The 15,799-nt window shown below is 52.1% G+C and overlaps 2 protein-coding genes across 6 annotated transcripts in view; one reads left to right on the top strand and one right to left on the bottom strand.

The window, feature by feature from the left end:
* The window catches only part of TMEM51 (transmembrane protein 51), a 63,460-nt gene extending 56,446 nt beyond the window's left edge, over positions 1-7,014 (bottom strand). Inside the window, exon 1 of one of the 3 annotated variants that reach the window (XM_003806262.8) lies at positions 6,649-6,883. The gene's annotated coding sequence lies outside the window, so the exon portion shown is untranslated. Of the gene's footprint in view, positions 1-6,648 lie in introns of all 3 variants that reach the window. The other 2 variants (XM_003806263.6, XM_057299783.2) reach the window with 2 other exon arrangements.
* A 1,162-nt stretch (positions 7,015-8,176) lies between these two features.
* The window catches only part of LOC100995437 (uncharacterized), a 31,379-nt gene continuing 23,756 nt past the window's right edge, over positions 8,177-15,799 (top strand). For all 3 annotated transcript variants that reach the window (XM_034955895.2, XM_014342746.4, XM_034955900.2), the window contains exon 1: positions 8,177-8,307. In XM_034955895.2, the coding sequence (XP_034811786.1) occupies positions 8,185-8,307 (123 nt within the window). In that variant the 5' untranslated portion in view covers positions 8,177-8,184. The remainder of the gene's footprint in view (positions 8,308-15,799) is intronic.

Consider the following 15,799-nt stretch of genomic DNA (forward strand, 5'->3'; position numbering starts at 1 on the left):
CGCTTGACCCCAGGAGGTGGAGGTTGCAGTGAGCCAAGATTGCACCACTGCACTCCAGCCTGGGCAACAGAGTGAGACTGTCTCAAAATAAATAAATAAAATAAAATAAAGTCATGACCAGCTTGGCCAACATGGTGAAACCCTCTCTCTATTAAAAATACAAAAATTGGCCGGGCGTGGTGGCATGCGCCTGTAATCCCAGCTACTCAGGAGGCTGAGGCAAGAGAATCGCTTGAATCCAGGAGGCAGAGGTTGCAGTGAGCCAAGATTGCACCACTGCACTCCAGCCTGGGCAACAGAGTGAGACTGTCTCAAAATAAATAAATAAAATAAAATAAAGTCATTTTCCCTCACCAAATATCAACAAATCATGCCCCACACCCTAACCAGCACAGGCCCAACCTGTGGGTTCCAGGAAAAGGTAGGATAAGGTAAGGCAAGTAAATTCCACCTGCTTCTCTACACCCCTCCCTAGACCACATGTGAGGAGAAAAACATGGAAAAGACATAAAATTGCCCAAGATTTAGAGCCACCTAATTTTACCTGTTGAGGAAATAGCAAAACCTCCTGGAGACATCTAGAACTGCACATCATGTGAGTCCACGATCTTAAAAAAAAGAACTTGCCCCCTGTGGTGAGTTCTCGTTCTGCCAGGTTCTGCCAGGATTTGGTGACCCTGGGCTTATCATCTCAAAGGCCTCTCAGGCCAGGGGATGGGCCTGGGAAGCTTCCATTGGTAAAGCTCTGGGGACATTAAAAAAAGAAGAAGGCTAGGTGTGGTGGTTCATGCCTAGGCCGAGGCGGGCGGATCACGAGGTCAAGAGATCGAGACCATACTGGCCAACATGGTGAAATCCCATCGCTACTAAAAATACAAAAATTAGCTGGGTATGGCAGCGCATGCCTGTAGTCCCAGCTACTAGGGAGGTTGAGGTAGGAGAATCGCTTGAACCTGGGAGGTGGAGGTTGCTGTGAGCCAAGATTGCACCACTGCACTCCAGCCTGGCAACAGAGCGAGACTCTGTCTCAAAAAACAAAACAAAACAAAAAAAGAAATGCCAGAACAGGGTTATTAACTCTTCTTTGTTTGAAATGTGGCATTGAAAAAATTAATGCTTTGTGCATCTCAGCAATATAAATTGGGTTGTTGGCACGAGAGTGACAGGCTTTAGGATAAACATGAATTCCTAGTGCACGCAACAGTGTGGCCTATGGGGGTCACAGGCTGCACCGTGAACGTGTGTTTTGAGTCGCTCATTTGTGGAGGGGTCAAGGGTCCACATCTGCAGATTCTCCTCAATGTGAGGCCTGAGCGCTACCTCCCCTGCAGCAAAGGCCCCAGCCTCTCTGTTTTGTGGCCTCAGTTTCTTCTAGGAATTGAGGAGGCTAGACGAAACAATGGCTTCCAACTTTCTGTTTTATTTTTAAAGTCACAGAGTTTTAAAAGTGGATGTTTTGTATCCTTAGCATAAGCCGAGCTTCCTTCCTGTCGGCCCTGCCTCCACCACTCAGCTCTGTCCCTGCAAACCCCTGAGTTGCTTCTAGGACCCATCCAAGGTTTCCCAGGATCACAGTATAAAAGCCAGTGAACCGGAGCTACATTGCACAAGGTTCTTACCATGCAGGAGGAGAGACGTTTTTACCTAGTGACTCAGTGCACATCCACAAACAGATAACTGAAAGTTTTACTAAGGAATATTTCTCGCGACAGGAAATGCATGCTATTTTCTAGTCCACTGTCTTCTACTTCACTTTTAACAATCCAGCGGAAAACCACTCAACGATGCTCAAATCCACTAGTAAGTGGCTGTCCATTCTGTGAACATGAGCTTAGAAAATCCCCAAGATACGAGTACTTCCAGTACTGATGATTTATGGCATTAACAAAGCTGTGATCCTGGTAGAGAGAGACAGAGACCCCGCCCCATCCTGTTCCCAGGGTGGGGTGTCCTACCTGAATCACCGACTAGGAAACAAATTCTCTGCACATCTTTGCTATTGAAACGCCTACTCTGCAAGAGCCAGGGTTTGGAGATGAGCATGCCAAATACCGATTTTTCTAGAGACCTGCAACTTGCCTAACCCCATGCCTAATCCCAGGGAGATTTGGGGCAAGGGGCAGTGATGGTGGGGTGGCGGCACTTGGATGGGTTAAAACAAACACAGCAAAAATAAACACAGAAAAGTCAGAAGAAACAAAGCTGTCTCCCTCCCTCTGTATGAATTTGGGTCACACGCATCACGCCCAGATGGCCCGTGGCTTCCATTTCTAAGAGTTCAGAGAGAATTGCTTTCCCAAACCCCACGGTGATGCAGAAAAACGGCCCTCTGGACTCCCACACTGGCGAATTGGAAACGTCTTTGCACTTTGCACAGCGTCACAGGGTTTTGGCCAAGGGAATACCTGCTAGCCATCAAGGGGTGGAAGCACGTGAGACCCACAGGTTAGATCCTGTGTGAAGTCACTCACATTATCTCATGAAGATAACAGGCACTGTAATGACGAGTTGAAAAACCAGGATACGGGCTGGGCATAGTGGCTCTTGCCTGGAATCCCAGCACTTTGGGAGGCTGAGGTGGGAGGATCACTTGAGCCCAGGAGTTCAAGACTAACCTGGGCAACACACAGAGACCTTGTCTCTATTTTTTCAAAAGCAACAACAACAAACCAGGACATGAAACAGCTCAGCAAACAAAAACCTGAATAAAACGCCACCATATTAACAGCGGTCGCCAGCCTTCACGATGTCATCTGCTCGTTTTTACAAGGAGCACCTACTTCTTTTGTAATCTGTGGACGAAAACAACTTTAAAAGCCTGCCATCCAAAGACACATTATCAAGTCTGGCTAAGGGAGTGCCAGATAAAAGCACTCACTAGCTCATGCCGTGGTGTTAATGCCAGTTTGAACAGACAGGACCTGGAAATGCGCAGACACACTCCTCAATGTGCACACCTCATCTTTCAGGACCCTTGGCCCTTACTCCTCCTGACCATGTCACCACGGATGCCACAAAAACACCTGGTAGTGTGAAGTGCAGACAGAAAGGGGATCTTGGAGGGGGAGGGTGCCCTGTTTTGTTTTTCAAGAATCATCCTCAAAATCATTCAAGACAAACTCTGGAACCTCGGGTTCTGGTCCTGGCTGTGATCTCAGGCAAATCTCCTCTTCCCTGGGTCTTGTTCTCCCCAGTTGTCAAATAAGCAGAGTGGATTTTCTGATGGCTAAGATCCCTCTGGCCCCGATATTCTAAGATCTGAAGCTACACATTCAGGTTTAAGTGCTGCTAAGTCTGATAAATCCAGGGCAAGAGAGAATGTGGAGACTTTAGGTTGCTCCGCCCAAGTAAACACCACAGATAGAAGGTGAGGACCAACCAGCAGTCTTGAGATGGGAGCTGAGGGGAGGAGTCGAGGGTCAGGGGAGCTCAGCAGAGACCCTCAGAGGGCTATCTCTGGTCAGCATCTTGGGGCTGTCCGGGAGGGACAGGGCTGTGTGGCCTGGTATTGGGAAACCAAACAGGTGGCTTGTTTCTTCCAAACAAACGGCCTGTTTCTTTCTCAGGAGCAAGAGCTCCCAGGAGGGGTGGCCATGGCAGTGAGGGCTCAATCCAGAGGAAGGGAGAATAAAACATTGGCAGGGGAGGCTGCACCACCCGTCCAGGCTGGGGAGGAGCTCAACTCTATGAAGCCACTTGAAAGACTGAGAGGTTGAGAAACCTGGGGCCCAGAACGGTCTTGGTCCCGAATGTGGCCAGGTCTCCTGGGTTAAAGTAAAGGGCCCTAGAAGGGAGTCAGGAGGGCTGGGTTCCAGTCCCAGTTCTCCTGCTGAACTGTTGTGTGTCCTTGGGTAAGTCCCATCCCCTCTCTGAGTTTTGTTTGTCAAATGAGAATGATGTCTCTGATGACCTGAAGGTCCCCTCCACCTGAGACATTCTAGGACCTTCCTTTTCCCTCCAAGCAAAGGGAGACTTGAAGCATGGAGAAGGATATTCTCACAGCTTTCGCTGCAAGAGGATTCCTCCCAGCTTCAGAGCAGAAACAAAAGTGAAAGCAAAAGTCAGCAGCCCCCATACCACATCCCAAGTCAGAAGACACCTGAGCTTCTGAAACTTTCCCAGCACCGAGGGAGACAATGCTTCTCTTTTGCATGACTCCCACCTTAATTTGGGGCTGGGGGAAGAGAATCCACACTAAAGCTCCTCACACTCTGGCCTCTTCCAGCCCAAGAAGTCTGAGGGGTTTACAGCCAGGCCTGCAGAGGGAGGGAGGAACATTGACCAGAAACACAACCTATTAAAACGGGAGCCCCAGAAGCTCCAGCTGGCCTCTGCCTCCAGCTTTCCCATCCCTCACGCAGACAGAGAAACTCCCAGGCCTCGTGACACCTGGAGCCAGAGAGCCGGAGAGTCGCAGCTGGAGGGGCTTGTGTCCTGCCAGTATCCCAGACACTCACTCACTACTTCTCTCTGGCAGAAGACCAGGCTGGCAGTTTGGGCCTCATGTAGAACCCCAGAATCTTACCCTTGACCAACAGTCATGAGTGAAGGCCACACATTACTCTCTGCCTCCTGTACGGGCCTCTCATCCAGCTCCCCCATTCATTCCCACTGCCCCCACCAACCCACAGGCCAGCCTCTCTCTCCTTGGAGTCTTCTCTAGGATCCTCGCCAACTTCCAGGCAGCCAGGATTATCTTCTTAACATATGGATGGGATCAGACGACTTCCCTGCTTAGAGAACTTGAATGAAAGGGACGTCTTTCTCCATGTTGTTCATCTTTGTTGAGCACCTAGAACAGCGCCTGGCCCACAGAAGGTGCTCGGCCAACATATGTTGAATGATTCCAAGAAAGCCCCCACCTGTCCAGTCCAGCTCACTCCGGACCTTCCATTCCCTTTACTTTTCCACACCCTCCACTGCCTGAGCACCTTCCCCAGCCCAGCACACCCCAGGCACTCTCCTGTCGCTGTGTCTTTGCCTGTGCTGTTCGATCTGCCCAGACACCCTTCCTCCCCTGTTCCCCGGGGGGACTCCAGTTCCCTGATGAATATTCCAATACGCTTTTCTTAGCAGGACCTCCTGAGTTATTTCCTTTCTTCTGTTCTCGTCTAAGCCCTGTGACATAACTTACTATAGAGTACTTCATGTGCTAGGCATAAATACCCCACCTCGCCCTTGGAGATCATCATCCCATTTTACAGATGAAGAAGCTGAGGCTCAGAGAGGTCAGGTCACACAGCCAGCAAGTGGTGTGGCCTGACTGTATCGCCAATTCTGCAACACTTGTCATGAGTATCCCTGACTCCCTCACTAGGCTGGGGGCTCCCTGAGGCTTCTGGGCTCTGGGTCACTGGGGCAGGCCCCAGACACCCCATCAGAGAGCTGTCAGCTCCGAAGCCGTGAGGAGCAGGTTCACCACTAGCCTCCTCTCTCTTTGGCCTTTTCTCCTAGTCTGGGGGTACCTCTCAATTGGTGGAGTGAGATATTTGGCGGGGCAGGGGCTCTGTCCCAATAGGTCAGGATCCTCTTGTGACAGGTTTCCGGGGTGTGAAAGCTGTTCACGGTCCCAGGGCCAACAGTTCCCTAGACAAGCTGTTCTCCGGGTAACCCATTCAAAAGGAAAGCCAGAAGCCGGCCGGTCCTAGAGGGGCAAGCCTTCCACCCGCTGACTTACCTCCCGGTTCGGGTCCCTGCCCCGCCCACCTCGTCCCCGCCCACCCCACTCCGGCAGCTCCCAGGTTCCCAGCAGCCAGACCTCCCCTGCTGTTGGGAAGGACCCGCAGTCCCATGCACCGTCACAGGCACCTCGGAGCGCTGCGCAGGACACCCCACGGGCTGCTCCCTGGGGAAACCGTGGGGGAGGGGACAGGTCTCTCGCCCCCACCCCTGGTTGGGAAAGAGACCATTATCCTGTAATGCAGACCAGGCGCGCCGGGCCAAGCGCCTCCCGTTTGTGCGCTGATTTGAGATCTGATTTGTACTCTGCTCTCCCCTAGGCCCGGTAACCTAACTTACCGCTGAGTGCTTGCTGGGTGCTGGGCGTGAATGCCCCGCCGCACCCTGGGACGTTGTTATGTCAGTTTCACAGATGAAGAAACCGATGCGCTCAGGGAAGGACTCGAGTTTCAATCCACTTTGCTCATGCCCGATTCTTTACCCCCGTGTTTGCTTGTAGAGCGACACACACACACACGAATCTAAATCCCTAAAAGGCCCCGACTTCCATACAGTAAGGGATGCGCGAGCAAAGCGCCAAGGTGGTTTCCTGGGACCTACTGGGAAGTTCTGCTCCTAACCACGCGCTGAAAGCGCTTCTGGCGAAGCCAAGGGTTCGAAGCCCGCCGGGCGGATAGCACCTGTTCCCGCCAACAGGGGGCCCCCAAGGCCAGCTGCCTTCCCCAGCCGAGGCCAGCTGGCCAGGCGCGGTGCCCGGGAGGCGGGAGCGTCCCGCACCGGCGGGGCGCGGCCGCAGAGGGTGCGGGGTGCGGAGTCCTCCCGGTGGTCGACCCCAGGCGGGAAGCGCTCGGCGGACAGACGGACGGACAGGAGACCCAGACGGGCCTCGGCCCCCTTACACGGCCCTGTGGGGAACCCACAGCGCTCCGCGGGAAGCAGCGGGCGCAAGGCGCGGCGGCTGAGACTCACCCGGGAGGCGGCGGGTCCGGCTCCGTCTCGGCTGGGCGGTCCGGGGCTGCGGGCTTCGCGACCCCCGCGCCCCACCCGGGCGGCCTCCTCGGGGGGCGCCGCGATCGCGGGGCTGGGGTTCGGGGGATTCTCAGCCGAGGGAACGCAGTGGTGGAGAGGGCGCACTGCCCTCTCAGGGACCGGGTTGGGGACGCAGGAAGCGCGGCCTGGGAGCGCCGGCGTGCGGGAGGGAGGGACCGCGGGAGGCGGAGGGCGGCGCCGGCCAGGAGCGGCCTCCAGCCCGGAGAAGCACCGCCCACCGGCCGACCCTCCCTCCCGGCCCTCGGCACCACCCCCGGGCCCGAGGCGAGGGATCGCAGCTGAGCGGGGCGGGCACCCACTCCCCAGCGTATGCCGCTGGAGTGCGCTGAGTGTGTGCCGGGGGCTGGGCCTAAGTTCTCCCCAACCCTTGCCAGCCGAGTTGGATAAGAGGGGGTCGGGAGAAAATAGAACCCTGATCCCCCCTCCTCCCTAGGGCCCAGAGAATCGGTGTGCATGCGTGTGTGCGCGCGCGCGTGTGTGTGACGGGTGGTGGTCGGGGAATGTCTCAAGCCAGAAGTCCCAGGTTTTAGGGGTTTAAGTGGAGCTGGGAGACCCGCTTTCCTCCCACACCAGGCGCAGACGCCGAGGCACAGCTCCGCCAGCCGCCCCGCCTTTACCTGGCGGGACACTCACCTCTCCTTCCTGGGGAGGCCACCGCCTCCCTCTCCCCCTTCTGCCCTGGGCTGGTTCCCAGCGAGGTGAGTGACCGGCACAAGTAGGGAAGGAGGAAGCGAGTTTTTAAAAACTGAGTCAGCTCACGCCCTCGGCCAGGGTCCCCACCCGATGCCTGGTCCCCAGGGCGCCCTCGGGATCGCACGCCCGAGTCCCGGCCCAGGTGGGGCCCATTCCGGGTTCTTGCGCGCGGGCAATGGATGGGGGCGCGCTGCACCGGGAGCCTGCCCTGCTGAGGGCTCATCCCCAGCTTTGCCAAGAACTTTCCCGGCGAGGCACCGGCTGGCGTTTTCCCAGCCTGCGAGTGGCAGGCGGGCAGCCAGTCTCTGCTCGGATCCACGGAGGCCCGGAGCCGCCGCCGAGTCCTGGCTCCGGGGAGTGCAAACCCGAAGTCGGCGCGGACGCCTCTCACCCGCGGCTCTGCCTCCGCCCCTTGGAGATTTGCCCTCGGAACCGCGTTGCTCTGGCGCCCGAACTAGGGTGGGCTGGTTTCAGCCAGACCGCCAAAAAACGTGGATGCTAAACACAGAGGGAAGAGCCAGCTCCCATTCCCTCTCTCAGCCTTCGATTTTTTTGAATTCCGAGAGAGGTCAGGCCGGGGTCCCCTTCTTGGGTGAGCGTCCAGCCCTTTGAAGTTGAAACACTGAGAAGCCGATAGGCAGCTGGCTGGCGTCACAGGATCGAGCCGAGGACTGAAGGCGCCTCCTACCGGGAATCCACCGCCTCCAGACGAAAATAGGCTGCAATCAAGTTCACTTCCAAAGGCGGAATTCATGGGTACATATGGTGTCCACGTGTGTATACCTGCAGAGTTGTAACATGCGGGCATTTCTCCCCCCACCCCGCCATTCTGGCTTCTTAACTTGCACCCTAACAGCTCGACAGAACCTTGGCGTCCACAAAAAGGCAAGTTTGGGTCTGCCTTATGATTTGGGGGCGGGAAGGCATTTGGGGAAACAGTCTCCATGTCTATGACAGCAACTGCTATTCCTCATCCTTGCTATGAACCAGGCGCGTGGTTACCCCCCACATCCCCTGAACCATCTCATTTAATCCTCATAACCTAGGAGGCGGTTATTTGTTATGCCCACTTTATAGAAGAGAAGGCTGAGGCTTAAGGAGGGGAGGTCATTTTGCCCAGTGAAAACACAGCTGGGAAGTATCAGGATCTAGACCCAAGATGATCCACTCCAGAGCTTCTGCTCTCCCTCCCATAGCATAATTCCTCCTGTCTGCACATACTCTCCACCCTGAGAGAATGTTCACCTTGCCTGGCCACCTGCAAATGCTGAATAAATATTTGTTGGATGAATGAAAGCCCTAAATAATAACCCATGATTTTAGTGAATGGGGAGGACCCTTTGTGTAGGCAGGTACCTATAATAATATGCTCCCATTTAAGAGCTGTGTGTATTCATCCCAAAGTTTAGACAATGCATGTGGGGACCTTCCCAGGCTCCAAAGGAGTGACAGGAAACAGTCACGTAGCTCTCAGATAAGACCAGGAATCTGGTTTTCATTTGACTCTGCAAGATGGACTTTGGAGAGACCTGGGGTGGGGGCGGGGGGTGATCATGTCAGAACAGCTGTCCCAGCTCCTAATCTGAAGGCAAAGAGCTGCTGTACTTTTCCATGCCAGGATCATCCCAGACCCGCCCCACTCTGCTGCAGACCCAACTGGGCGGGTCTTGTTTATCACAGGATATCATCTTCAGAGTGTCCCATTTAAGCAGGCTCACCCTGGCTGATCTGGGGAGAGACTGACGAAATTCTCAGGCAAAGCTGAGGCCCAAAGAAGCTACCAAAGGAAGCATGTCTCTCCTTATCCTCCTCTCCTCCACAGCCCTCTCCCTCTACATGGTTAGTTTCTCTGAATCTTCCCTACCATTTATTGAACCCTGTGTTTCACGTGCACTGCATACATTGTGTTATTTGGTTTTCAAAACAGCCCTAGAAGGAAGATTCTATTATTCTAGTTTTTCAGATGAGGCTGTTAAGACTCAGAGAAGTTAGGTACCTGGATCTGCTAGCAAGTGACAAAATATTTGAATCTGGGGTCTTTGCAGGGCCCTTGCTCTAAATAACTAAGCTAGGAACCCCCTTCTGTGATAGGCAGGATAATGGCTGCCCAAAGATGTTCACAACCTGATCCCCAGAACTGGTTACTTTACGTGGCAAAAGGGACTTTGCAGATGGGATCAAGTTAAAGATGTTGGGACGGGGAGGTTATCCTTGATTTTCCTGGTGGGTCCGATGTTGTCAAAAGGGTTCCTACAAGAGGGAAGCGGGAGGGTCAGAGTTAGAGAGGGAGATGTGATGATAGAAGTAGAGATCAGAATGATACAGTTGCTGGAGAAGGGTCAGTAGCCAAGGAATGTGGGCAGCCTCTAGGAGCTAGAAAAGGAAAGGAATGGAGTCTCAGCCAGAGCATCCAGAAGGAGCTCTTGGCATCCACAAAAAGGCAAGTTTGGGTCTGCCTTATGATTTGGAGGTGGGAAGGCATTTGCAGATCCGTTTTGGACATCTGACCTCCAGAACTGTAAGAAGATAGTTCACTGTGTTGTTCTAAGCCAGGAAGTTTGGGACAATTTGTCACAGCAGCGGGAGGAAACTAATACATCCTGCAAACTCAGTCTCCTAGGCAGATGTTCACTTTACCTGCTTTTTTGGCTAACTGTCCACTGTAAACTTCTGAAGAGGCACCATGATCTAGCCTACATCACGGATTTAGAAAGAAGGCAGGATTCCATCACCTTTGTCTTTGGTTTCTGAATCCTCTGCCATTTGTGAGTTGTGTGACCCTGGGCAGATGTCTTGTCCTCTCTGAACCTCAGTTTCCTCATGTGTCAAAAAAAAATTATTAGCATTTCTATGCTAATAATACCTATTTTCCAGGACCAACTCGGGGATCAGGTGAACTAGTATGTGACAAAGTGCCCAGTGTGGCCTGAACATGAGTTGTGGGAGCATTAGCCTGTCTAGTTCTGAAAGCCTGAATTCAAAGAGGAGAGGATGCTGTTCTGAGAATTCCCGTGGCATTACATTTTTATTCTTTCTGGCTGAATGGGTAAATAACGACAGTTTTAAAATATTCGGCTGTCCCTGGTTAGTGACCAAGACCCCAGTCTGTCATGCTACTGACTTTCCAGGCACATCAATGAAAGTGAGGCTGGAAAATCAGCTTATAGAAATAGATCATCATGCAGAACAACTCACACATGTGCTCAGGAACAGAACGTCCAAGGGTTTTCATTGCTGATTAATTGTAATGGTGAAAAATGGTCACCAACCTCAATGCCCAGCACTAGGAGCTATGCTAAGTAAATTGTGGCATAGACTCATGCTGGCACACTATGAAGTCACCAGAAAGAATGAGGTAGAGCTATCTGACATGGAAGAATGTCCAAGTTGTATCATTCACCGAGAAAGGCACTAAATATGATGATACTACACAAACCACTTTTTTTATTTTTTATTTTTTTGAGACAGAGTGTCTGTCACCTAGGCTGGAGTGCAGTGGTGCAGAGGTTGCACTACAACCTCTGACTTCTGGGTTCAAGCAATTTTCCTGCCTCAGCCTCTCGAGTAGCTGGGATTACAGGCGTACACCACCACGCCCCAGCTAATTTTTTGTATTTTTAGTAGAGATGGGGTTTCACAATGTTGGCCAGGCTGGTCTTGAACTCCTGACCTCAAGTGATCTACCCGCTTCAGCCTCCCAAAGTGCTGGGATTACAGGCATGAGCCACCGTGCCTGGCTCACAAATGACTTTTTAAAAAGATGTAGACACACATACATATATTTGATTATGTACAGAAAGACTATGGGAGGAATCAAACCAAACAGGTTACCCTTAGAAACTGAGGGGGGTGTGTGTGCGTTGGGGAGGTAATTTTATTTTTTAGTGAGAATGTGTTAATAATAAAGTTGGCTGGGAACCACCTGTATTGCCCACCAGGAGCAAATCCTCCTATTATCTGTCCCTGTAACCTCCCTTGCTTGCTCTGTTCTCTGCCATCTGTCATTCTTTACCCTTGCTTGGTTCTGAGCAGGTCACTCTCTCTTCCCACTGACTTTTTTTTTCAGACAGGATCTTTCTCTGTCACCCAGGCTGTGGTGCAATGGCATAATCTCTGCTTACTGCAGCCTCCACTTCCTGGACTCAAGTGATTCTTCCATCTCAGCCTCCTGAGTAGCTGGGACTGCAGGCATGCACCACCACACCTGGCTAAGTTTTAAATTTTTTTGTAGAGGTGGGGGTCTTGCTACGTTACCCAGGCTGGTCTCAAAATCCTGGGCTTAAGTGATCCACCTGCCTTGGCCTCCCAAAGTGCTAGGATCACAGGTGTCAGCCACCGCGCCCGGCCCCCACTTACTCTTAATGTGGGCTCATTTCTAAACCTGTGAGGAGCTGAGCAGTGTCTCTGCTGTATGACTCTTGCCAAAGTCAGCACTAAATCACGTATGTGCACTGTCAACCTGGCCTTTTCCAGAAACGGTGCACATTAGTCACCGGGAAGGGATGTGTCTTGCGTGTAGGTTTCACTGGTGATATACTGGCCCAGCCCCACTGAAGGTTGAATCGGGTCTGTGTGGCAGACAAATTGTGCTCACGTAGCGCAAAGCAAAATTGGATAGTTGGACCATTAGTTTAAATAAAACAGTTTTGTCCCGTTTGCTGAAAAATGTTGATTCTGGAAATGTGTTTCTCTCTGAGTTACCAGTGTAACTGGACCTGTGTAGACAGCCCAGAATGGAGCTTCTGAGGACATCGTAGCATTGGGGTACAAGTTCTTGAGACCCCTGAGAACAGCCAGCTAGCAATTCTACCTCCCTATCACCCCATCTCCTCTTGTGCTCCAGCTTGTAGAAACTTCCCTCTAAGCCTCAGCATGATTGCAGTTCATCTGGCTGCTTCCTAACTGGTGTCCTGCCCCCAAACCCTCCCCCTTTAATCCATTCTCTATATTGTAAAGTCAGCAATTCAGTGGGTCCCCGTCGTCCCCTCATGCAGTCCAGCCTTCTCTGCAAGGACATGTGGGACTTCCTAAGGGGGTGGGCCCTTCTCACAAGCTCAGCCTCATTACTCATCATCCCTTGGGCTCCATGCTCTCTCATCTTCCCGTGGGTCTCTTTTTCATCAGCGACGAAACCTTTCCCAGAAGCTCCCAGTAAACTTCCTTGATACTTCCTTTGCCGGAACTGGGTCATATGCCTGTCACTGGCAAGGACTCTCAAAATGGGCGTAGACTCTCAGGATTCACCTGGAGTCACCTGGGGGTTGGTGAAGACACCTGAACCAAATGGAGGCTTTGACAACAGAAACGATGCCAATGGCTGTCAGAAGACCCCAGAGGGTCCCTGCAGCAGGTAACCTCGAGCCCAGGGAATCTGCCACATTGGACTGGCACACACTGAAGCAGGAAAGCCAACTGCAGAGGGAGCAGGAGAAAGAAGCAAGCCTCCACTTGCTGGGCTCAAGTGATTCTTCCATCTCAGCCTCCTGAGTAGCTGGGACTACAGGCATGCACCACCTCACCTGGCTAATTTTTATTTTTATTTTTGTAGAGATGGGGTTCTTGCTACGTTACCTAGGCTGGTCTCAAAATCCTGGGCCTAAGTGATCTACCTGCCTTGGCCTCCCAAAGTGCTAGGATCACTGGTGTGAGCCACCGCACCAGTCCCCACTTACTCTTAATGTGTAATCCAGGAGGCCTGGGTTACTGCTGGCCCTCCAGTTCTGTTTTTCCCAGGAATTTCCTTTCCTGATGAGTTTCTGTTTCTTGAAATAAAAGGACACTAAGAGAGTCCCTTTGAAGCTTCGACAAGCAGCTGAGGAGTAATGCCAGAGGCCAGGCATGGGTGCCCTGACCTTCTGCTAGTTAACTAACTGCTCAAGGGCCCTGTGTGATGGGATTCCAAGGAAATCCACTCACCCCTTGGATAAGCCAATGACAACAATAATAGCAGCCAACCGTCATACAGTGCTGACCAGGGCCAGGCAGTCTGCTACACGCTGTACACGGTCTGCTGCATTTGATCAGGCTCGTCACCACATGAGGAAGTTACTATATTTCCCCTTTTCACAGATGGGGAAACTGAAACAGAGAGGTTAAATGACCTGACCATGAACACCGAGCTGGCAAAGCTGGGGTCTGGACATGGACCCAGGCTGCCTGGAGGCTGTGTTCTCGTAGCTTCTCTACCCTGGCTCTCATAGAACTGGTTGCTTGTGACACCCTTCAGATGGGACTCCTTGATCCAGGCTTGGAGAATGGGTCATAAACCTGGGGACAGAGGGGCCCAACGGGAGAAGCAATGACAGTATCTTCCACACCTGCCACGGTCCTGGTTGCCCATGTACTCCGCCATGCTGCTGTAGTGGGATAATATTTCACTTGATGAAAGTTTTTTTTCCTCCCTTTTGTTCTTTCCAGACAGTGGCTCTTCTTCCTTTAGGGAAAGCCTCATCCAGCAGAAAAGCAGAGACGCTTTTGAGTTTCAAGAACCAATACTTTGGCATTACAAGAGCCTGGGCTTTGAGTTTCAAAAGTAGAAGTCCCAGAGGCTTCTAGGAATAAAATTTGTGTCATTAACAAGACATCTTGAAGACTGAGCACGATGCAAAAGTCGTTTCCCCATGACCGAGATGAGGTCAAGTGCCCTGGGCCAAGGGTCTGGGCAGAGGATCTAAGGAGAGTGGATGAGCCATGTTGATGTGGGGCTAGGGAGGTGGGTGGCGCCCAAGCAGCAGTCCCACACTAGCTTCATAAGTGTGGCTTTCGGGCAAGCTCAGGAGAGTGCCTGCTCCTCCCCTCCCAAGGCACAGATGCAGTGGGGGAGGGAGTAATTGGCAGAGGGGTGACGCAGCCTTGCAGAGGTTTACCAAGCTCTGCCAACATCTCCCGTGTGCCCCAGAGGAGGAGAAAGAAGCCAGGCACAGAGACTTCCAGGAGGCCTAGGCAGCTGCATCTGCCATCAGGAAGATGGAAGTGAGGCCAACACAGCAGATGTCAGGGGACACCAGACGCTGCCCTCTGCCCAGGCCTTGGCACTTTCTGAGCCTCCTCTACCCCAAAAAGAAATCTAGACACACCCCAGGGTAAGAGGTAGGGAGGCCCTGATTAATTATGGCCTTTCTACCAGCCAAATGGGGACTTGAAATAGAAATTCAATCTAGTTTTGAGAGTGGAAGTTGTGTTTCTTGCACATTTAGGATGTGACCGAAGGTCCTTCTGGTTTCCCTGCTGTTCCTCAAAGGGCTTTGCATGTCCTGCTCTGCTTTCTTGCTCATTTCTACACAAAGGAGGAGGTTACCAGGGTTCTTTAGGAGAAACAGATGTGGCAGAGTCATAGAGTGGAGGTCACAATATTCCTCCTGCCCTTTCTGCATCCTCTTGTGAGCAGCCCACCAGTCTCTCCTTCCTACTGTCCAGACTGTCCCAATCCCCTCCTCTGCAGAAAAGCCTCCCAGTATTGACACAGCAGAGTGGATGGTTCTTTGTACCTACTTCATAACGACCATAAGCCCTCAACCAACAGTGTACCTGCTCTTACCCTACCTGTCATTGTGTGTACTTGGGTGGAAGTTCAGTATTACACAATGTTGTCTGGGTAGCAGTTGTCTTTGTTGTGACTCTTTGAGATCTTTAGATTAGAGTTTTGCAGTTTTGGCACTATTGACATTCGGGCTGGGAATTCTTTGTCGTGGGAGACTGGTGCATTGCAGGATGCCAAACAGCTTCCCTGGCTCTACTCTCCAGATGCCAGTAGCACCCCTTTCCCCAGCTGTGACAATCAAAATGTCTCCAGACATTGCCAACTGTTTCCCCTGGTGGCAGAGGAATCAGCCCCAGTTAATAATGGTTGCTTAGCTGGGTGCAGTGGCTCACGCCTGTAATCCCAGCACTTTGGGAGGCTGAGGCAGGCGGATCACTTGAGGCCAGGGGTTGAAGACCAGCGTGGGCATGGTGAAACCTAGTCTCTACAAAAAATACAAAAACTGGCTGGGTGTGGTAGCAGGTGCCTGTAGTCTCAGCCACTTGGGAAACTGAGGTGAGAGGATGGCTTGAAGTTGGGAGGTCGAGGCTCTAGTGAGCTGAGATGGCGCCGCTGCACTCCAGCCTGGGTGACAGAGTGACATCCTGTCTAAAAAATAAAAACCAACCAACCAAACAAAAGAACTGTTTCTTAAAACATTGAACACAGGATCCCCGGCATATGGCTTTTGCTCTGGAATTGATGTCTAGGAGGATAGAGAGCAAAATTTAATCAGAAAATCGGTGGCCTCGAGGTCAGAAGACCTAGGTTCAAGCTCTAGTTCCATCACTTCCGTCTTGCGTGATTTTGAGCAAATCATATAGCTTTTCTGAGCTTCAGTTTCCCTATACATATATT

This window comes from Pan paniscus, chromosome 1, assembly GCF_029289425.2.
Source record: "Pan paniscus chromosome 1, NHGRI_mPanPan1-v2.0_pri, whole genome shotgun sequence".
In the NCBI taxonomy this organism is placed as follows: Eukaryota; Metazoa; Chordata; class Mammalia; order Primates; family Hominidae; genus Pan; species Pan paniscus.